The sequence below is a fragment of the Hippocampus bargibanti genome, linkage group LG11 (genome assembly GCF_051943395.1).
Source record: "Hippocampus bargibanti isolate YZ-2025 linkage group LG11, ASM5194339v1, whole genome shotgun sequence".
In the NCBI taxonomy this organism is placed as follows: domain Eukaryota; kingdom Metazoa; phylum Chordata; class Actinopteri; order Syngnathiformes; family Syngnathidae; genus Hippocampus; species Hippocampus bargibanti.
In genome coordinates, this window is record NC_142744.1 from 10245192 (window position 1) to 10269000 (window position 23809).

A 23809-nucleotide genomic window follows, 5' to 3' on the forward strand; every position below is an offset into this window, starting at 1 on the left:
ACTTCTATTTGAAAAGCAACAAAATTAAACAGGCAAACAAGTGCATCTACAAGGCCGTGCGAGGTCAGCGTCAGGCTGGCTTGTTGCGTTTGAAAGCGCAATAACGCAGCCAAGAGCAGACACACTCAATCGACCGGCTCCCTGCAGCCCTAAAATCCGTCAAAGCGCAGATACATCAAGTCACGTTCTGCTTTTAAATTATTAACACATGGCAGGAAATGGCTTCCAATGGCTCGATCCACCTGCTAAGCCTTATCATCAGGTACGTTAACAAATTTCTTTCCAGGCTTTGGTCCAAATATCAAATTACTTGTGCTGCTATATGGCAAGCTGTTTTGAGAATTTATGGGATATCCATCTAACAGTGTACTCGTCTGCTCGTTGTTCTCAAAAAGGCAATGCGGCGCACTTGTAGAATGGCCGACACTTTTTTTCATGACGCGTGTCACTTTTGGACTACCGCCAACAAACGCAGGTTTGCATTACTGATAACACAGAGTCGTTCCACGAATGGAAAGTCAGTCGAGGGGGAAAGGAAAAAGTGACCTTAACTCATTTACCGTTCAGTGTAAAAAAAGCTTAGACTCTCTTCTTTCATCCAAAAAAAAATCCCAATTTATATGGGACTGGAGTTATCTACGTGTAAAATGGGGGCGACTGTACAAGGTACAATACAATACATATTGATGCATATAGCTTTAACAAAGCGCTAACATGGACAAAAGGCAAATTCTGCCCCCTCGTGCAAGTAAAAAAAAAAAAAACATTGCCAGAGGTCTGACCAGTGCTTTATCACACCCCCCGCAAGAAAACCCAAAACCTGAAGAAATTCAGGAATGGTGCTCCACGTCACACTTCAAATCCCGAATAAATTCGGGAATGGTAGTGAATGAGTTAAGATGGATATCATATAAATGCTCAAATGGGCGTCCATTCCAGCCAACCCAGGTTGTATAAACAATCACAGACAAAAGGCACAAGAAGAACTGACTATTAGACAACATTGAAACATCACATTTAGAAAATGAAATCTTTTTACTTTTCTTTTGGAAGAAATTGACCAACACTTGAGAGGTTTTCTGCATTGCTGCCATTGGTCACAAGTGGAAATGTTGGTGGGTGGCACTGACGGGAGGAGTGAGTTTGTAATGTGTGTAATGACACAGAGGTGCTTTTATGTAAGGCTCCTGTAGTCACTGGATAAAAAAAAACCCCACATTTTCCAGTGTATAAGGAGCACCCCCCTGAATGGTGCGCATATTCTAATCACGTATATACATATTTTTTTTTTCTTTCAATGGCACATTTGGGGCTCCCAAAGAGAAAAGTGCCTCATATTAGCACCCCCGTTAGGCAAAAATACACAAGTCTGAGTTAATTTCGATTAAATCCGTAACCTGAGTTGTCACTTGCATGATGCAATAATCACATTTTTGTAGAGAATAACAGTTCTTGTGTGGTCGCCAAATGGGCACGTTCAAGTATTCCTGGACGCCGTGGCAGTGCACAATCAGATTTCCTCAAAGAGCGCCTTAGGTTTCAGTGTCTTTCATCCCGCGAGAGGATTTTGTGTCATGGTTGCTTATACCAATTCATGGAGCGTCGGAGAGCTCGTTCCCATCTCTGAAGATTGGGTCCGTAGTCTGAACCGACACATTCATTGGGTGCTGCTTTAGGGCAAAAGATGTCACCTGCGCTGTGCAGCTTTGTCAGCTCCTCACAGCTTTGCCAGTAGCCTGCAAGGGGACAGGAGATAGGACACAATTACTGTATTTTCCGGTGTTTATGGTGCACCGGATTATAAAGCACACCTTCAATGAATGACAAGTTTCAGGAAGTTTTCCATCTATAAGGCACAACACATCATAAGGCGCTACAGTGGAGGCTGGGGTTACGTCAGAGATGTTTGTTCGGTCGGACACTGTGAACAAAGGCTTGAACACAGGAAGATTGTCTTTTAAGGCCGGCACGGGACGCAGCCATTCATGACCGATGACCAACTTCTGCAGCCCTCTGCCAAGCAATTTATTGAGAGTATATGTAAATTTAAAGGACAACCGACGTCTCCGGACAAGTTGTGTCCATCATTTGTAAAATGGCTTTAAATGACTTCTACTGAGCGTATTTTAAAAAGATTCCACCGCATATAGCTATATTTTACGTTTTAAGACTCGCGCTGAATATTCAGGAAGTCTTGTTTTCGAGTTGGTGACAAGTCCGTACGTGACGTCACTAAAGGAACGCCCCTGACAGAAAAAAGACACATTGTAGCAGTCCTTTCTCAATGTATTTTGCTGTACTTGTTTGGTCTAAAAACCTTGTGCTGCACCCAAAAGCCGCCAGATGAGGGTGTCCAAGCTCCATATAAGGAATTTATCAGCCTGTGGAAGCGGAGGTGGCCACAGGAGGTCACCATTTTTCTGGTGATTGTTTCTCCCCAATGTTGCCTCAAAATGGCATGCCATAAATTCTTTAATCGATTGCAAACATGTATGTTTTCCTCTTCAGAACTATTTGAATCATATTCATAACTGGAGGTGTAACAAGAAAGCATATTCTCCGAATCTGAAGTCATTGTTTTGATTCTCAAGCAATGCAAGACGTCTTGGCGTGATGTCACTAACTGGGGGCGGGACTTTCTGAAAATGCCCAATTCACAGCTCAATTTTTTGCAGATTTTGGACACTTTAAGTCATTTTTATTGGCGTTTTGCATTTGAATAAAAATATCATACTGTGTGTTTTGGGTATTTTAGATGCTATAAAACGTTTTTCTGATGTCAGTTAAGAAACAAAAAAGTTGGCGAAAAGCGCAATTTTGATTGGATGTTACTGACCTAGGTTGGCCGAAAGCGCCATTTTGATTGGATGATAGTGGCCGTCATATTGAAACAGGTAAACGGCCCTTGAAATGAGCCCAACTAGTGCTCTTCAGCATTAATGCACCGGAGCATTAGAGGAGAGAAAAGGTTCTGATTCTAATTTGCAATGAAACAATACCATCGATGAAACAGTCGAATGTCAGTGACATTTTAACAAGCCCGATGTTAACGTTAGCATCAACATACTTCTGCAACAAGTAGATTGCAGATAGCAAGTGTGGAAGTTTATGAGCCGTGTGCAGGCTAGCTAGCAGTAACTTTGCCTCTGGACTGGCAAATTGAATTTCATTCCGATCGTTTGCCTGGATTTTTACCAAACACGAGGAACGGAAAACCATTCATTTTACCGGTGAGTACTACCACAAAGTTATATTAAATAATACATTCTGATATTTTGTTGAAAAGTGGCCGCGCGTGTGCGTATGCGAGCGTTTGTATGTGCGCGCGCGCGTGCGTGTGGCTCTCACTGAAAAACATTTCTAAATATTTTACTTTTATGGCTCTCTTAGTCAAAAAGGTTCCCGACCCCTGCATTAGACGGTCCTCCGCTAAAGTTAGTGAGATGACCTTTATTCATCTCACATTGGTGAAAATTCTATTTAACGTGGCTGTGCTATTTACAATGGATGAGTGGGGCGAGTCCAGGTTTTCACGTGTGTTTATTCAGAAGCCTGGTGCACCTTCAATAAATGACAACATTTTCACAAATACAGTAAAGTGTCATTATATCGATATTCAAGGGAGTCCAAAAAAATATCGATATAACCGGGACTATCGATATATCCGACCCTGTTTGCATGTAATTTTCTCAGTGCGTGCATAGAAATAGTATTGATATAACCGGGACTATCGATATATCCGATATCGATATAACGAGACTTTACTGTATAGTGTAGAAATGTATAAAGGTTTTCCAAATACAAGGCACACCACATTATAAGGCACAGCGTTAGAAGCTGGGGTTACGCACTACTCTTCTACAGAGGGAAAAGGAGTCGGTGGTTGCTGACAGTAATTGCGAGACCTGTTGTGACTCAATATTAGTTCACATATAAGGCACACCTACGTATAAGGCACACGGTCATCTTTTGAAGAAAATCAAGGCTTTTGGGTGCGCCTTATACATTGGAAAATACAGTAGTTCTTGGAAGTGGCCACTCTGAGGACCACGGACAACTTTTCTCTGACTCTGAGAATTTTTAGGTAATATTTTTAAGCTTTCCATCTCCGTACATTAGACTCTGGGACAGTGTTTTTAAGCATTTTTTGAGCCAGGGCACATTTTTTACATTGGAATAATGTGGTTACGCACTACTTCTACAGGAGGAAATGGAGTCGTGTCTGCTGACAGTAATTGCAATCTCAATTTAATTTGTAATCTAAATATTAGTTGACATATCAGGCGCAGTTGTGTATCGGGCGCAGGGTCATCTTTTGAAGAAAATCAAGGCATTTGGATGTGCCTTACACATCAGAAAATACGGTATATAAAATAAAGTGACAGTGACGACTTACGAGCATTCTTATGCTCGAGACATTAAATTATGCATGGGGTTTGAATATGAGTGCAAAAGTAAGTTTATCTGCATTGACCCCGCCTCCTTCTTATCCACTGAGATCAGTCGTACTTGAAGTGCAATTCTTTCATCTCTCTGCACTTGTTTTGTATCTTTTGCCACACTGATGAAAAACTAAAGTGCCACTTTACATTCACGTCACCCATCAAGTGTGAATGCTTGCTTTTGGATGCCATGGGTGAGTTGTTTGCCTCTCCCAACCTCCCTATTACAATTACAACCTCACTAACTTACCCACACCAAGACCGGCTACAAAAGCAGCGCCCAAACAGGACATTTCATGGTGGCAGCATCGTTCTAGTTTTCGACCAAGAAGGTCTGCGGTGAGCTGCATGATGAAATGATTTGAGGAAACCCCGCCGTCCACCCTGAGAAGAAAATAGAAATGGAAAATACACAATGCGGTGCACTGAGCTGTAATCGGAGAAACAGAGACGTCATTCATTGGCGCTAATTTGGAATTTACATTCACACAACCCCAACTCTCTTGCACACCCCGTTTTGCGGAGCAATTCCGAACCTGTTGACGGGATATCGGCTCGTGAGATCGAATAAGCGGGAGGTGCAGTTAACTCATTCACTGCCATTAACAAATGTATTCAAGAATTGAAAATGTGACCTACAGCGCCATTCCCGAATTTGTTCAGGCTTTGTTTTTTTTCTTGTTTGGGTGCTGATAAAGTGCTGGCCACAGCCTCTGGCAATGTTTTTTTACATCCCACAAGGGGGCAGCATTTACCTTTATTCCATGCTTTGTTACAGCTTCAGCTGTTGTTAAAGCACTATGTAAACCATGTATGTATGTATTGCATTGTATTTTGGACAGCCGCCCTCATTTCAAGCTCTGATAACTCCAGACCCATATAACTAAGGAATTAACTCTTTTTTTCTGATGAAAGTAGAGATTCTAAGGTTTCTTACGCTGCATTGAATGTTTATGTAGTCCTCAATATTCTGTGGGTCCATGAATTCGAGTGACAATGACAAAAACCCTGGCACTGGAGTGGAGACATTTTTATACGTCTGGCAGTGAATGAGTTCATGAACTCTACCTGATCTTTCTTATGTGAATGTTGGTTTCTCTGAGCATGGTCTCATAAAGTTGCTTGTTTCTGTCAAGAAAGAGACAGAGGAAAGAACGTTAGCTCTGTTCAGCAAAAAACAAAACAATGTGACACCCCCCCCCCTCTGTCCCCCCCAAAAATAAAAAATTACCTGAAGGCAATGGACTCCAAAATGGCACGGACCAAGTGGCACTTCGTGGTAGAAGGTTTGAGGCCCATGAAGGATGCACAAGCTTTCGGGTCATTCAGAGGAGCCTTTTGAGCATGAAGATTCACATCACATTTCATCACACAAGCTAATAAACGTTAATCAATGGGTATGCATTTTCATTTGGCAATGGCAGTGTCCGGAATTACTCTTGAGGAAGGCTTTAAGTGAGTCAACAATTCCCGACACAGCCAATGCAATCATCGTATCCACTAACACCAATAAAGTACTTTGATATTAATATTCATGACGCACACTTACAAAGGCCACTTCAGAAAGGTAGCAGAGAAAAAAACATACATAGATTGGAAAAGCTGGAGATGAAAAACCATTATCAAACATGCCCGCACATCGAGCGCCATATAAAAAGGTTCGGCAAACGTTCTCACGTTCAAACTGTGCTCGTACCTGTAGGCCACTGAAAGACGGGACGAAACACACACCATTTGAGTCACTCACGCTGTACGCCATGGGGCTGGTATGCTCCACTTTGGAGACCAGATCTGCAACAGCAAAAATAAATCCATAAATAAATACGCATAAGCAAATACACACGCATATAAATAGATGAGAAGTAAATAAATAAACAAATAAATACATACATCAGCGAATACACAAGCAAATAATGAATGAATAATAATAATAACGAAATAATAAAAAACTCAATGTCACTTTACATTCACAGGATAAGTTTTTCTGGGGGTGAGCAGCGGCAGCCACACGGGCCAGCGTTCACTCAATCCGGAAGTAACTCAAATAGATAGATAGAAAGTTAGCTAGCCAGCTAATAGATAACTAATAGATAGCCAACAGATAGCTGGCTAGATAGCCAGCCAGCTAGACATCTACACAGCTAATAGATAGTCAGCTAGACAGCCAGCCAGCTAATAGATAGCCAACAGATAGCTAGGTAGATAGCTAGCCAGCCATATAGCTATGTAGTTAATATATAGCTAGCAAGATATCTAGCCAGATAGCCATATAGTTAATACCTAGACAGCTAGCTAGCCAGCTAGATATAATAGATAGCAAATAGATAGCTAGATGATTGAGTGAATGATGCGCGTGGCGCGCTGACTCGACAGAATTTAGGGGGAAGCCATTAACGTTTGAACAATGCCAAATAGCTACATAGCTAATATATAGCTAGCGAGATAGATAGCTAATAGATAGATACAATAGATAGAATAATGGGGCGCGATCACATTGCCATCTGTTGGATTTCTCTAAACTGGTGGCTGTTGTACTTAGTTTAACTTTAGGCCACATTGTTATGATTTCCTCAGTGGCGGACCATCAGGGCCTGCAAAGCCTTCTCTGCTGGCCTAAAAATATCAGAATCACAAACTGATATTAATTATATTTTGTCCACGAATTCTTATTAAATAATGCCCAATTGTCTTTCAGCTTCCTTTCATTGCGTTTCCCTGTTGCACTGCTTCCAGGCGTGTGTTTTCGTATTTAAGCATTTAAACAATCACATTTCAGCCATCATTTGTTACCAGGGTCAGATATCTACCTGGACACTTTCACAATCAGTTCTGCAGGCCCTGGAGCATCAAATGTGTCGATCAAATTGTTTGTTGCTCTATCCAATCAGATTTTGAGTTGGCAACCTTGCCTTCTTGTATGCAATGGTCAACGTCAGAGTTTACGCAAACTATGATTGGATAGTGACTAGCCAATCATAGTTTGCGAATACTGCTCTGATCACAAGCCGCTAGTGATGAGCATACTGGCCAGAGCTTGCACACTGTATCGTAGCGATCTGCATAAGCAAATATATGGTGTTGATTTAACAGCAGTTTTGTTAACCCAAAATGGCTGAAGTAGAAATGCTTGGAGATTTATTGTTAAAGCCATTTTCAAGATGGACATTTCAAGGAAAAAAATGGACATAATCTAGTCGACTTTTAGTAAATTACAACACACTTTTTTCAGTCTGGATTGATTTCGACGTAGGACTACTGAAGGCCTAGCGATTAAATCCATGGCCCACCACTGGATTTCCCTCATGGAACTTGGAAAGCCATACGAGTATCACCAATGATATGCCAAATAAATAAATAAATAAATAAATAGAATAACAAATAAATACATACATTAAAAAATTAAAACCTAACCAGATTTTAAGGTCGCTTAGAGTCGTATTTGCCACATTAAGGTATCAAAATCAGCCGAAATGATATTTACTTTTTTTTTAACACTAGCTATTGTACACTATATATTGTATTGTACTAGCCAGGGAAAAACGAATGCTAGCATACAGGCTTGTTTGCGTTGAGTTAATGCTCTAGACAGTTCAATGTTTCAAAATGCCAAAGGTTGTTTGTCAGGAATGCCTGCACAATTGATTTGGAACCACGCCTAACCGCGAGTGTGGTATGATGGCATTCATTTGCGATGACAACTTAGCTACGCTTGGCCCCTGCATGAGGTTAGAGCAAATTTGCCGGGAGACATTCGAATCCTGCATGGCGACGACGTCAAACAAAGTAGTACATACTCACAATCGTTAACCCACAACAATGTTGTGGTAATGTGAAAAATTACAGGAAATAATTTGTATTAAAAAACACTTCCAGGGCCATAAATATAAAACAACCTACTTATGTTTATAACTTAAAAAAGTTAAAACACAAGGTCTGTCGTAAACAGAGGACGTCTTTTGTTCTATGCCAAAATGTTTGCGTGGGTAACTTGATCGTTACACCAACAAGAAGTAAATATCGGACACAATCTAATCTCCTCAATTATGCATTTATGAGAGCTTCCATTTCTAGAAATATGCCCATAACAAACCTTTATCGATTCGTCGGCATGTATAATTTCACATTCACTACAGTAGGGGGCAGTGGCATTCTCACTGTCAGTGCGTACAGGAAGTCGTAATAATAATAATCCATTTCATTTCTAAGCGCCTTTCAAAACTCTCAAGGTCACTTTACAGTCACAGGATAAGTTATTGTGTGGGTGAGCAGCGGCAGCCACACTCGCCAGCGTTCACTCAACCCGGAAGTAAACAGATAGAAAGCTAGCCGGCCAGCTAGTACATAGCTAATCGATAGCCAACAGATAGGCTCTAAAGTGTATTTTTCTTCTCCTTGAACTGAGCGTACACTGAATATCTGAAGTGCAGTGAGCACCTTAAAACTGTATATTCCAATTTTCTCCTCACTCACCGATAGATGCTTGGGAAGTCCAGGTGGTGGTATTCAAATCAAATCAACAGTAGCCAAAATGGAACTGTATAGTGCCACTTAGCAGTTTTTTTTTTTTTTTTTTTTGACGACGATACTAGTGCAGCATGTTCTACCGGAAACAAATTCCTTGTGTGTTCTACATACTTGGCAATAAAGATGATTCTGATTCTGATTCTGATTCTGAAGAAGACTGTGTTTTACTAATTTATCACTTAAAGGACAACCGACGTCTCCGGACAAGTTGTGTCCATAATTTGTAAAATGGCTTCAAATGACTTCTACTCAGCGTATTTTACAAAGATTCCACCGCATATAGCTATATTTTACGTTTTAAGACTCGCGCTGAATATTCCGGAAGTCTTGTTTTTGAGTTGGTGACGAGTACTCACCCTACGTCACCGAAGGAACGCCCCTCAGCGAGAAAGGACATACCTTGCATCACCTCAATGCATTTCGCAATACGTACTTTGTTTGGTCTGAAAACTTCGTGTTGATCGGTGTTGATGGCGAAATTAGAAGGAAAACACATAAATAACGCGATGGTGAATCCTTGTGTGTGGCACCCAGAATCTATTTGATATTCACTGACAAAAATTGTAAGGAATTAATCAGCCCGTTTCCACAGAGCTTTCCATTGAGCTTTGTCACCCTGTTCTGCCTCTTTTCGGTGCTACATTTACCCCCCCCCCCCCAGATGACACACATTCGGTGCTACATTTCCCCCCTCAAAATGACACGGAATAAATTCTTTAATCGATTGCAAACATGTATGCTTTCCTCTTCAGAACTATTTGAATCGTATTCATAACTGGATGAGTAACAAGAAAGCATATTCTCTGAATCTGAAGCCATTGTTTTGATTCTCGAGCAAGGCAAGACGTCTTGCCATGACACCACGGTGTTTTGCATTTGACTAAAAATATCATACTGCGTGTTTTGGGTATTTTAGATGCTATAAAACGTTTTTCTGATGTCAGTTAGGAAACAAAAAAGTGACATCGGTTGTCCTTTAAATTAGCATATACTCTCAATAAATAGCTTAGCAGCGGGCTGCAGACGTTGGGTGCCGGTCATGAGCGGCTGCTGGCAGTAAAAGACAATCTTCCTGTGTTCGAGCCTTTGTTCACAGTGTCCGACCGAACATTGCTGACACTCACCCAGTGCCTGTGCCCATTTGATGGCGGTGCCAGTATCTGCCGCGTTACCCTCAGCAAGATACACCACATCTGGGCCAATTTTCCAACCCACCAGTGGATAGAGACCTACAGAAAAGACCCACATGTTTTTGTCACCAACCCGGCGTGACGATACGGTACGTTTGCCGCACATATTGTATTTGTATTTCCCCCATTTTACTTTACCATTTACGGATGTGTGAGGTGTGCCGCCAGTGTTGATATCCATGAAGGTACCTGTTCCCATGGTGATTTTCACATCACCCACATTGTAGCAGCACTCTCCAAACATGGCGGCCTGTTGGTCCGCCATCTACAGCGTGAAGGGTTTCATAATAACGCGTTGATGATTGGCAAGCTCACGAGGGCTAATTTAAACAAGGACCATAAAAACACTGACATGACAAGTCATATCGTATTGACTTAAAGATTTAAAAAAAAGAAAAAAAAAAGAATGCCGACGGGTCTGATACCAACGTACCACTGACATGATAGGAAGGGGTACTCCAAAGATGGATGGGTCAGTGGAACCAAATTCATGTCTGGTGAAAGACATAAGACCAAGAAAGGTTCTGGTATGCTGTGTAACTTAAGGGGCAGGGGTATACTTTTGTATATAACATAGAGATATCCCATTTAACTCATTCACTGCCAGACAACGTGCAAAAAATGTGTCCACTCCAGTGCCAGGGTTTTTGTCATTTTTACTCGAATTACAGGACCCAGAGAATATTGAGTTTCAGGACTACATAAACATTCAATACAGTGTTAGAAACCTTAGACTCTCTTCTTTCATCAGAAAACAAAAGATAATTTAAGTTATATGGCCTGTGGTTATATGGTAATAAGTTATATGGGTCTGGAGATATCTGAGCTTGAAATGAGGGTGGCTGTACAAAATACAATATATACATAATGATTTATATCGCGCTAAAACACAGGTGAAGCTGGAAAAAAGGCAAATGCTACCCCCTCGTGGAAGGGGGAGGAAAAAAAATCATTGCCAGAGGTCTGACCAGCGCCTTATCCCCCCGCAAAAAACAAAAAACAAAACCCGAACAAATTCGGGAATGGCACTCAACGTCACGCTTTTCAATTCCCGAATTAATTTGGGGATGGCAGCAAATGAGTTAATAATGTGGAAAGGTACTGCTGTTTGTCTCAAGCAGCTAATGTGGGTAAATTTAGCTCTTGTGACTTTTAAGCGAGTGCCTTTCGTAGTTCTGAAAATATGGTAGTTTACACACCCCGTATTTTCTACTTTGGGAAAAATAGAGATCGGCAGGGAGACCAGGGAACAGAGCATCTGACTCCAACACATCTGTGAATTAAGAACAATCTCGTAAATCCAAATGAACGTAATCCCAAAAATGAAAATACAGGTAACACTCAAGATTATGCACCAGACCTGATAGGAATCAAAAATCCCCGTTGAACTTGCATTCGAGTAGTCTGTGGCATGAATCGCTCCTGGAAGAGATCAGGTGACACCAAGAGACCATTGTTGCTTTTTGGTTTCAGGTTGTGATCGTTTGATACATTTATGAAGAAATGAGGAATTGAATTTTGTTGTTGTTGTGGATTTCGCAAGAGGAGTGGGAAAAACTACCTTTTGTGAGTTTGAACAAGAGCCAGGTGTCAATTGTTCCAAAACAGCAGTTGCCTTCGGCCACAGCTTGAGTTACCTAAAAAGGAGGAGCGGGGAAACAACAACAGGTGAATAGATTAACATAAATGTCATTTCATGTGCATTTCTATTTTACACACGATATTTATTTGGGGCAATATTAACAATCTCAATATTATTTGTTTTACATTACCAGTTATACCACAGGCCTATACTACAGTGTAACTCTTGCAATATTCTAACGGTATAAAAAAATCAATCAATATCAACTGATACGAAATACTTAGATCTGTACACATTTTTCCGCCATGTTGCTCTCCCCTAAAGCACGTGCATGGCATTGCATTTTCTATGTAGTGTGTAATTCTTTTAACTCTCTCTCTCTCTCTCACACACACACACGTTCACCTGTTTGTAGTGTTTTAGGACCCAAACAAGGCGGAAGGTGACGTGTTGTGTGGAGAAGACAATGAGACTTGCCGCCAGTGATCGCTTCTGCCTGGTCACGAAGTGCAGCATTTTCATCACGCCATGGATGGTCTGAAGGCAGAGGTCACTTAAGCACTCACACGATGTACTATACCAGTATATATACTTCAATAAAAAGCTTTGCTGTAAGTACAAATACAAATTTAGTCGTTACTCTAAGTAAAAAAAGTAAAAAGTTACAGTTATGGTATACATAAGTACATACATAAGTAACAATACAATATAGTACATATTGATTTATATAGCGCTTTAACAACAGCTAACAAGACATTGATTATAGAGAATACCCATTTTGATAACTTGGCACGATGACATAAAAACAACAGACAAAATACAGTAGTTTCCCACTTATTAACTTGCATAATAGTGCTTACTGAGAAGACAAAAAAACAAACTCTGTTGTTATTAATAATATAATAAGATAATGACACTCACTTTCAAAGTGCATGATCTGTTCCACGATGTGACCAAGTCTGCTGCTCTCTGATCCTGCCAGCTGATAAAATTATGAAAAGGAACGCCGGTTCTTCTGTGAAAGAGAAAGAATCGATGTTAAACAAATCCACTCGACAAGTACACAAAATGAGGCAGCAAGTATTTTATACATTCTCATCTTATATTACCTGTCCCATGTTGTGAAGGTAGATCGCTGGGTAGAGATGCCCAAAGCTACCATTTGATGCATTTGGACACCGGCATCTGTATTTTGTAAAAGTATTATTATGACTGGGGGATGACTGGGGATGTGAAAAATCAAGAGTACCTTTGACAGCTCCCTTCACCACAAAGATGAAGCTTTTCCACAGTGCCTCTGGGTCAAGTTCAACATGCCTTTCCTTTGGGTATAACGGGACCACCTAAATAAAGCAAACAGCATTACCAGGAGTACATTAAATGTCAAGCTTGGCTGTTGCAGATGGAAAGTGGATACTGTACCTCTTGACGGCACGAACCGCGAATATCTGCCTTCTTGTCATAAACGTGGCATCGGATCGAAGTCGTACCGACGTCCACAGACAAAATAAATCGTTCCTTTTTTAAACCATTCCTCGGGGTCCCCATCGTAGGTCACTGGCTATCCTTCACGTGTCACATGGGAGTCGTTGACGGCAAGACTACATCACGCGTATGTAAACAACCGCCGAATTGTAGGGATATAACCTTCGGACTTTAGTCACCCTGGTCCGAATCCAAATATCCACGCAGCTTCGCAAACGATACAAGGCGACATTTCAGCGGCTAGATAAGAATACACACCGCGTCTCAATACAACGCGCCCCGTCCTTCAGACAAGAATCTTTCTGACGCAAAGTATCAGTCTAAAACTCACACCATGAATAAGTACCATGTTTGGTAATCAAGTGAAAAAATAAACACAGACTCGCGCTTTAAAACGGCAGATTATACTGATAATAATGCAGGTGGTTGTGCCTTTAAGAAAGCAATGAACTTGTCTGAATCGCAAAAAAAAAAAGATTTTTTTCACGAAACAAACCTCCCCCGCCTTTCCAGGCACCCGTAGTACTGTAATCACCCCATTATCTCGCGCATGCGCAGTAGGAGACGTTAACTTGCGCACACGTGTGTCAACCGTCCATCACCAAAATGGCGAAGGTAAATACAGTAATAGCTTCCCTTTCTCTCACACAAACAAAAAAGAATAAACAATGATCCTAAGTCAAATTTTACTTACACAGAGATTAAAAACGAGTCTGCTGTTACGCGTTTCCTGTATTTGTACGGAGACCTTGTTTCTGTTCTGTTTTTCGACCAACTGGATGCAAAACAGACTGCTAATGTATTCATTCGTTTGCTTGTATTATGAAAATGCCGAGTGTTCTAAAGCCATAAGTGTGTATTGTAACACATTTTATATCAGGCAAATTTCAAGACACCGCCATGCAAAAATGTCACAAAAGTTGGATACACCCGTCTATTTTATTGCTGATATAGATCAGTGAAGGTCGATGCATTATTTGTAGTAAATTAAATGTATTTCTGTAAAACGCCAAAATACTTCTCAGGTCACAGTCACACTGTTTGGATATCATCAGCATAACGCATATACTCCGCTCATACAATCATACTTTTGGGGGTCTGTTATGCAGGGAGCAACAACTAAAGAGATACCAAGCAAAGTTCTGAAGAATAGTGTTGACGACACCGGTGCCACAAGTGAGTAAATACTCTGCCAATACCTATTATAGTCTCCGAAGAAAGGAGTTTAAGGCTAGAAAATTGGGTCACTCGTATGAGTACTTATACCTTAAGTAAAATTCGGAATATTTATTCATCCTGTTTTTCTAGGCAAATAAATTCAGTGCCCGAGTTTGCATGTGCAGTTGAGGTGCATAAACACTTTAAAGGACAAAACGAAACTGTGTTATGGTGACTCAGACAATTGATTGTGAATTTGTGGTTCACACGCTTTGTTGACAGTCATTCCAAATTAATGGTTCTTGCTTGCTTTGAAACAACTGGTCTGATTTTATATGATATCACATTGTAATCTATAATACAATCCATATTAAATTTGAGCATGTGTCATTTTGATCCATTTCAGGAAAACGGAGACGTAAAGCAGAATCTATTGGTGAAACATCACCGCCTAAGAAAATTAAACTCATCAAGGACGGTATGGATTTTAACAGAGACACATTTTCTCATTTTATGGAGACTTCCTCGAAATTGTTTAATGTGTTTTTATAGGTTATTGTGTTTTTGTTGGCAACTTGAACAACTCCAAAACATTTGAAGAAGTAATTCAATCATTGGAAAAATACTTCACGGCACACAGTCTTTTGATACAAAACATCAGATTAGCTAAATCCAGGTAAACATTTTTTTAATGTAGCATAATGTGACCATAAAGTAAGGTTCTGCTCTATTGTGATATGATGATGTGGTTGTTTTTAGGAAACATGCATTTTTGGATTTGCTTTCTAAAATGGATGTGACTAAAGCTTTGTCACTGAATGGAGAGATGGTTCTCGGTCAGCCACTGACTATCGCTAAAGCAAAGGTCAAAACTGTGGATAGTTTGAAAAAGAAGGTGAAGTGTCCGAAGACCGACAAGAAAGGTAAGAAGGGCTTCATACTCTTGTACTTCTGTGCCCAAAGCCTTAGAGGGGGCTATTGATTCATGTTAAAAATCAACATCCCCTTTTTCCCTTTAAAACTTGATTTCATGAAAAAGAGTCTCTGAATGAATTCCAGAAACATTAACTTTTTTTTTACCTGTTAGCTAAAGATGGAAGATTCTTGTTTTTGAAGAATGTCCCTTATAATGCAACAAGAAGAGACATCCGGGAAATTTTTCCAAAAGTAATTAGAATCCGGTTTCCTTATCAGGCTAAAAGTCCAGACAGAGGGTGAGATTTTTGTTTGTTTTCAACCCTTCTAATAATTATTAGGATAATTATTACAATCAAAGTTTCAAACTTTTTGTTCTCGATTCTAAGTGAAATTTGTCTTCATCAACAGCATCGCCTTTTTAGAATTTAAAAGTGAAACTGTTGCAAATAAAATAAGGAAGCGCAAACAAGGAGCCACAATGCAAGACCGGCCTCTCATCATCGACCCTGTCAGAGTTGCCAAAAAAAACAACGAAAATGTCAACACCAAACCAACCATGAAAGGTAATTGTTGTGTAGTAGCTAAAGTTTTTTTTTATGTACAGTAGTCTCGTTACCAGATTACCGATATAACTTTCGATATATCCGACCCTGTGTGCATGTATTTATCGAGTATCGATATATCTATCGATATTTTACTGTAGCATCTATCGCATGATTCTTATGCACTTTGTATCGCTGATGCCACTGTAAACTCAGTTGCCACTTGGCTGCAACAGCGATACACAAAGAATGGAAGACTCACAGAACTGTTGAGCGAACGCTGGCGCGTGTGGCTGCTGCCGCTCACCCGCAGAAAAACTTATCCTGTGACTGTAAAGAGTCCTTGAGAGTTTTGAAAGGAGCTTATAAATGAAATGTACCGTATTATTATTATTATTATTATTGTTTTAAATAACGTCTGCCCGGAGGCCCAGAGCATAAAACTTTCAAAACGTCTCGGCACGGGCGACCGACAACCTCTTCAAGAAAGAGAAAAAAAATCCTTTATACTTCGCAAAATGTTTTTTTTTGTGATTAGTCGTTTTATTGTGTTTCATGTTGTGAAAGATGGGGCAGGCAACTTTATGGCCGGGCCGGAAACCTTTCAGAGTTGTCTGCCCTGGTGTCCGCTAACTTTTTGTCATGAGTTTCAGACATTGTTATTATTATTGAATGGACGTCAACTGTTAGAAAACACAGCAAAATAAATATTTTTTTTCACCGTGGCCCTAATTCTCCCTTTAAAGAAAATACATGATGTTACAATCAGTAAAAAAAAAAAATTCATGGAGAAAAAAACACATTGACATACCTGTCAACTACGCTTTTGCTGTAATGGGTACGGTTTTCATTATCTCATTCCGGTTTACGGTTTATTAATGAAAATTACGGTTTCCAATAAAAGCAATCAGTTAAAAATGGTAAATAGCCAAAGTTCATTCAAAACACAAGATCGCCTGTTCTAAATTTATAACAGGCGATCGGCACAGTGCCAGCTGTTAGCTTTCTTTAGATGAATTGCGCATGCGCGCTATGGATCATTCCTGGAATCGACAGTCAAGAGTTAGCATAGTTTTTATCATTGTCTTGTAATGGCATCTACCGGAGAAAAAGGAACAAAAAGTGTGAAATCTAAAAGAAAACTACAGCTTTTTCGTGATAAATACTCCCAAGCATTTGCAGGAGTTATACTTCGCACAAGAATCAGAATCAGAATACCTTGGTGAAAATTACACGAGTTTGTAATTTCAGTTTGTTGATAGCTATTTTTGATCAACCCATAGGAATGTAGGTTAGGTGTGCATATTTGAAGTTACTAACAATGTCTTATAATTCATTGTACTTTTCAAACAAGATTGGATTGGATTGGATATGCCTTTATTAGTCTCACAGTGGAGAAATTTACATTTCACCGCAGCAAAGTGATTTGCTTAATTTGATTATTAAATGTTTGGTTGATTGTGAAATATTTCTATTTTGTTTGCTTAAAATACTAGCTACCATCATATTTTTTATGATTGACAAGTTTAAATATTTTAATAATATTTTTTCACAGGTATATCTTTGACATTGATCAACATTTGGTATGGTGTTTTTAACCTCATTTTAAGTACAGTGATACCTCGGTTTACGAACCCCTTGGCTTACGAACTTTTTGGTTTACGAACGTTACATTTATGAAAATTTTACCTTGGTGTACGAACTATTTTTCGGGATACACACGGAGCTGCCACAATGAGTGATGTGTCGTTCGCGAATGAGCCCGTTCTCCTAACAAGAAAATGGTGGCTGACTGTTTTGTCCTCTATTCTCCGTTCCGAGTCTTCGGTTAAAGCCACGTGATTGGTCAAGAACGCAGCAGTGAGGGTGTGGGGGTTACAGACAGAGAGAGAGTGAGGCCGTTCTCCCAAAACCAAAATGGCGTCTTCGGTTAAAGCCATGCGATTGGTCAAGAATGCATCAGTGGGAGGAGGGGGGTTAAACATTAAAGAGAAAGGCTGACGGCAGAGAGAGAGTGAGAAAACACACACCAAAGGTAGACGACAGAGTTTGAAACAAAAAAAACAAAAGTGAAATGGTGAGAAAATGGATGGAAAAGTGAAATTTGGACTCGTTTCAACTTTGATAGTTCAAAAGCAGAGTGTAGACTGGAAGGTTAAAATATCCCATCAATCAGGCTCCACAAATAACCCGCACAAGCCATCTGTACGCTTGATGCAAAAAGCTATCAACCCAGCTAAACAGAACACAATTGATGAGTAAAAGGGTAAAATTATTGCAGAGAAAGCACCTACAAGGGATAATTCCTCAAGATGGTGAAAGAAGAAGGCTACGTTCCTCCAAGTGTTTAATGCTGATGAAACTGGCCACTCCATGCCATCAACGACCATCGCAAAGGTAAATAAAATGACTTTATTTTACAGTACAGTTTTTCTTTAATTATAATACCATAGGACATTTATTATAAATAAAATAATGTATATTTTGTCTAGTTTTAAGGCTTAGATAATTAGAAAGTAGAAAATTATGTTTTATGGGGACCTGGGAACGGATTATTCTCATTTTAATGGTTTCCTACGGGAAGTTAATTTTTGGGAAACACACTTTTTGCCTTACACACCCAGTCTGGGAACCAATTAAGTTTGTAAGCCAAGGTATCACTGTAGCTGCAATGTTAAAAATTGTTTGGCTTCAGGGGGGTGTATTACTCGGCTTTTCTGGTTTCAGAAGTTGGCAGGTATGCATTGAAATATAAAAAAAACGTAACTTGCGATCAAGCATTTTTTTACATTACATTCTAGCAACATCACAGTGTTATAGTGATAGCACGTCTATTTTTAGATTGTGTGTTTAGTCTTTTTCTGACTGCGATTTTTTTTTTTAAATTTAGTTTCTCGAACCACACTTTTTGTCAGCAACCTGCCTTTCAACGTGAAGGAAAGCGACGTAAAAAATGTCTTTAAGAAATCTGTCAAGATCACGATACCAAACGAGCGTGGCAGAGTGGGAGGGTAAGTGTCCATTATTGCACGCTCACTCTCTCTATCTCGTTCTCTATATCTCTATATATTCATTTTTATTGATATCTGATTCTACAATTACCTGTAGTTACGCATTTGTGGAATTTTCCAACGGTAAAGCTGCTGAAAAAGCCCTGGCCGCCGCCAAAAATGCGACTGTCCAAGAAAGGCCCATTCGAGTCCAGTTCTGTGGAATTAAAAGAAAGACAAAGATGCGGAAAGGTATTTAGTGTTCTAGAGATAACATCGGTTTTTACGTACCTTTTTTTCCCAATTCTGCCATACCTAATCAGATATGGGCACAAAACAATGACACATTTGTAGATATTTCCCCACTCGAGGTGCAGAGACCATGAAGGAAAAATTGAACCAGTGGTGAACACAACAATTGTGTGCCTTTCTTTCAGCGGATTCAACCATGCTAACGGTAAAGGGACTTAGCGGTGACACAACCACGGAGATTCTCCGGGGTGCTTTCGAGGGATGTCTCAGTGCAAAAGTTGCAATGAATAAAGTCACAGGAAAGTCCAAAGGGTAGGTTGCATCATTTACTTGGTGTGATTCGTCTTTGTCTGGGTGTGTCATTTATGATGATTATTTTTTAATTTGGTCAGGTTTGGCTTTGTGTGGTTTGAAAATGAAGAAATGTGCACAGCTGCTATAAAGGCCATAAAGGACACCGAGATTAACGGAAGCAAAGTCACTGTTTCTTATGAAAGAGCGAAGTAGGGTACTGGCACACTGGGTGGAAAGCAAAAAGGTAAACAGACTCGATTTGTGCGACCGTTGTTTCTTTTCTGTAATCATGGCGGATGAAATTCTCAAACTGATTGATAAAACTTTGTCGGAATCTTTCAGGACAATGATGTGGAGCCGCCGGGAAAGCTCTGTGCCGTTGACAAAGTGGCAAGTGAAGCTGATCTGATCCCATAAGTGGGCTGGAAAAGTAAAATCAAAAGAAAATGTTTTCTGCATCAGATATTTTTCCTCCTGAATGATTCTGAATGAATCATTTGAACTTTGAATGACCTTTTTTGTGGTATCATTAACTTGTGTTGAACTTGGACTTTTTGGGAACATGTCGCAATTCATAAAATTCTAACTGAATGATTGTTTGTTAAAACAATAAAGTTTACCCGTTTGAACATTAAATATCATGCTTGTAGTGTATATACTTAAAGGACAACTGACGTCTCCGGACAAGTTGTGTCCAAAATGTGTAAAATGGCTTCAAATGACTTCTACTGAGCGTATTTTAATAAGATTCCACCGCATATACAGTAAAGTCTCGTTATATCGATATCGGATATATCGATAGTCCCGGTTATATCGATGCTATTTCTATGCACGCACGGAGAAAATTACATGCAAACAGGGTCGGATATATCGATAGTCCCGGTTATATCGATATTTTTTCGGGCTCCCTTGAATATCGATATAACGAGACTTTACTGTAGCTATATTTTAAGTTTTAAGACTTGCTCTGAATATTCAGGAAGTCTTGTTTTTGAGTTGGTGATTAGTCCGTACGTGACGTCACGAAAGGACCGCCCCCTGACCGAAAAAAGACACATTGTAGCAGTCCTTCCATCACGTCAATGTATTTTGCTGTACATGTTTGGTCTGAGAACCGTGTTGCACCCAAAAGCCGCCAGAAGGGGGCATCCAAGCTCCATATAAGGAATTTATCAGCCTGTGGGAGCGGAGGTGGCCACTGGAGGTCGCCATTTTGGCCTCTTTTTTTTGGGTGAGAGATTTTCCCCCAATGTTGCCTCAAAATGGCACATATAATTCTTTAATCGATTGCAAACATGTATGATTCCCTCTTCAGAACTATTTGAATCATATTCATAACTGGATGTGTAACAAGAAAGCATATTCTCCGAATCCGAAGCCATTGTTTTGATTCACAAGCAATGCATGACGTCTTGGCGTCTTTCCGTGACGTCACGAACTGGGGGCGGGAATTTCTGAAAATGCCCAATTCGCAGCTCAATTTTTTGCAGATTTTGGACACTTTAAGTCACAGGTGTCAAAGTCAAGGCCCGCGGGCCAAATCCGGCCCGCCACATCATTTTTTTTCGGCCCGCAAAAGCAAATCAAACTTATTAAATTCCATGATGATTGCTAAAATCTGAGCCAAAATTTCATATTTTTGGATGTCAACCACAATAAAAGTCATTATTCTTGACTTCAGATTTGAAAACGAGTTATTCATTAATTTGCTGTGTGCTCTATATATAATATTTGAAGGGATTTAAACATTCTAATGGGTTCCCCAAATTCATAACGGCCCTCGAGAGGAAACCATAACTACAATATGGGCCGCGGCAAAAAATGACTTTGACACCCCTGCTTTAAGTCATTTTTATTGGTGTTTTGCATTTGACTAAAAATATCATACTGCGTGTTTTGGGTATTTTAGATGCCATAAAACGTTTCTCTGATGTCAGTTAAAAAACAAAAAAGTGACACCATGTTTTTGTTTCCTAACTGACATCAGAAAAATCCAGAGTGACTATATCGGGAGAAGGATGCTAAGCCTTGAACTGCCAGGCAGGAGACCGAGAGGAAGACCGAAGAGGATCTTTATGGATGTGTTCAGAGAGGACATGAACGTAGCTGGTGTGAGAGAAGAGGATGCACAAAACCGGGATAGATGGAGGACATTGATTGGCTGTGGCGACCCCTGAGCGGAAAAGCCGAAAGGAAAAGAAGAAGAAGATAATGACATTTTAGCTAATGAGGGTTTTGAAAACCACGGTTGAACAAAAAGATGCGATTGAAAAAAAAAATAGCGCTGTTTTCTTCTACGTTGATTGAAACAGCACCACTCTAGTGTAGTGATTTTCAACCACTGTGCCGCGGCACACTAGTGTGCCGTGAGAGATTGTCAGGTGTGCCGTGAGAAACTATCCAATGCCCCTTTTTCAAATATAAAATTTTACAAACATGTATTAATCATTTTCTGCCAATATGTCATTGTCCGGTGTCTGTGCTGAAAAGACTGGGAGTGCAATTTAATATTCGTCCGTGTGACAACAAGTCACCGATTGCCTCGTTCCTGCGAGATGGTTAGTGGTGTGCTGCAAAACAATTCCAATGTAAAAAAACGTGCCGTTGTGCAAAAAAGGTTGAAAAACACTGCTCTACTGGACAATCTTTGAATTGCACCTCTAAAAATATTAATACCATTTCCTCTGTGCATTTTTTTGCACTTTTAAATTATCCTGAGGGCCTGATCAAACCTCCTTTGGGGCCGGTTCTGGCCCTCGGGCCATACGTTTGACACCACTGGGTTCGAGCATTGTCATCTAGCTAGCTAGATAGGTATGTAGGTAGGTAGAACTATGACTTTGTTTATTTTAGTTAATGTAAGATCACAGCCGTGTTGTTGTAAAGGCTTTCTGAAAAGACTGAAGTTCTGTGCGTGATGAAATGAATGGGAAGAGTGAAGATATTTATTTTCACTTTCCAGGGACTTCAATTGTTCTGCTTGTCGTTGTCACTTTACATTTGTTGCAAGAAAAAAAATTACATGAATCAGGACAATTGCCGGTGACACAATGGTTAGGAATCATCTGACTCCTCCACCGGTTTCTATTCCAAGTGGATCAGGTGAAGTGGCGTCGCCCAAATTCTGTGTAAGCAATATTTCCAGTACTCCACCTAATTTTTCAACTGGTTTGTTTGGGTGTTTAGCAAGTTTGTACCCTGCCAGGGTGAATATGGACCCGAAGAACCCCTCCAACCTGTCTGATGTGCCCTTCACAGTCTTGTCTCGGATCCGCAACAGCCTGCTTGACCAGCTTTTTGTATTTTTCTCAGAGTAGCAACAAATAATTTTTAGGGAGTGAATGGCAGCGGGGAGAAACTCTCTGAATGTCTGCTGATTTTGGTGCGGATGGTTCAATTGCACTTAAAGTGAGTAGCCGGAAGTGGTGGTGGGCCGGGTATTGGGGGTCCGGTTGGATTTTCCATGCTTTAGTCTCACTTCTTGCAATGTGTAAGTCCTCAAGACTAAGGCCATACCAATATTTTATTTCTGCAGTCCTTACTGTTCATTTCAGCTGGATTCCCCTTTTTGTGCAAGACCTAAACAGAGGTACTACATTGATTCAGCAACTACTTTGTAGAACCATCTCAGCAGGTATCGTAGCAGGCCGTGCTTCCTCAGCAGCCTCAGGAAGTACAGTACATCCTCTGTTGGGCCTCTTTTCAGGATGGAGTTATTGTTGGACCCCAACTTCATGTCCTTGGAGACCGAGATCTCAAGGCCTTTCATCCACCCAACAACACAAAAGGAAGAAAACTCGCTATTATCGATAGGAGAAGGCTTCAGGGGACTTGGATTAGACTCCGGAATAGGTAAATCATTGAAACTGTAATGAACTCATTCACTGCTATATGATGTGCAAAAATGTGGCCACTCCAGTGCCAGGGTTTTTGTCATTTTCACTCAAATTGCAGGACCCACAAAATATTGAGTTTTAGGACTACATGAACATTCAATGCAGGGTAAGAAACCTTACTCTTTTTTTAATAATAAAAAAGCTAATTCCTCAATTATATGGGTCTGGAGTTATCTGATCTTGAAATGGGGGTGACTACAAAAGGCAAATGCTGCCCCCTCGTGGGAGGGAAAACACTGCCAGAGGTCTGACCAGCGCTTTATTGGCAAAAGAAAAAAAACAAAGCTGAACACATTCTGGAATGGTGCTCTACATCGTATTTTCAATTCCTGAATAAATTTGGGAATGGCAGTGAATGAGTTAAAACTATTTGTGCATTTAGGAGTTATTAAAAACAGGGAACCATCTGAGTTCTCTTGTACTCAATTGATTGGCAAATAGGTGCATGTGAGTCTAAATATGTGTGAGGCGCTTTCTGATTTAAATACGCTGACGGATGATGCATTCCATTTACCATTTTAATCAAATTGGATGGC

The 23809-nt window shown here is 40.2% G+C and overlaps 2 protein-coding genes across 3 annotated transcripts; one reads left to right on the forward strand and one right to left on the reverse strand.

The window, feature by feature from the left end:
- Window positions 1–1011: 1011 nt before the first annotated feature.
- On the reverse strand, window positions 1012–13655 carry gk5 (glycerol kinase 5). Its single transcript, XM_089008205.1, has 16 exons — window positions 13161–13655; window positions 12988–13081; window positions 12848–12923; window positions 12660–12753; window positions 12144–12275; window positions 11718–11793; window positions 11517–11578; window positions 11356–11429; window positions 10590–10650; window positions 10295–10421; window positions 10091–10195; window positions 6139–6233; window positions 5674–5777; window positions 5511–5570; window positions 4693–4826; window positions 1012–1736 (listed from the first exon to the last, which is right to left on the reverse strand). Exons 1-16 carry the CDS (start codon window positions 13284–13286, stop codon window positions 1573–1575), a joined length of 1584 nt encoding a protein of 527 aa, XP_088864331.1. The 5' UTR covers window positions 13287–13655; the 3' UTR covers window positions 1012–1572.
- LOC148891494 (nucleolin-like) lies at window positions 12157–20013 on the forward strand. Of its 2 annotated transcripts, none has more exons than XM_089008207.1 (12): window positions 12157–12287; window positions 14333–14399; window positions 14788–14859; window positions 14934–15057; window positions 15141–15304; window positions 15469–15595; window positions 15708–15862; window positions 18732–18852; window positions 18950–19083; window positions 19269–19395; window positions 19476–19621; window positions 19720–20013. In XM_089008207.1, exons 1-11 carry the CDS (start codon window positions 12267–12269, stop codon window positions 19588–19590), a joined length of 1227 nt encoding a protein of 408 aa, XP_088864333.1. In that variant the 5' UTR covers window positions 12157–12266; the 3' UTR covers window positions 19591–19621; window positions 19720–20013. The 2 variants fall into 2 exon arrangements, with proteins under 2 accessions (XP_088864333.1, XP_088864334.1); XM_089008208.1 differs by lacking the exon at window positions 12157–12287 and adding an exon at window positions 13769–13838.
- Window positions 20014–23809: the final 3796 nt, after the last annotated feature.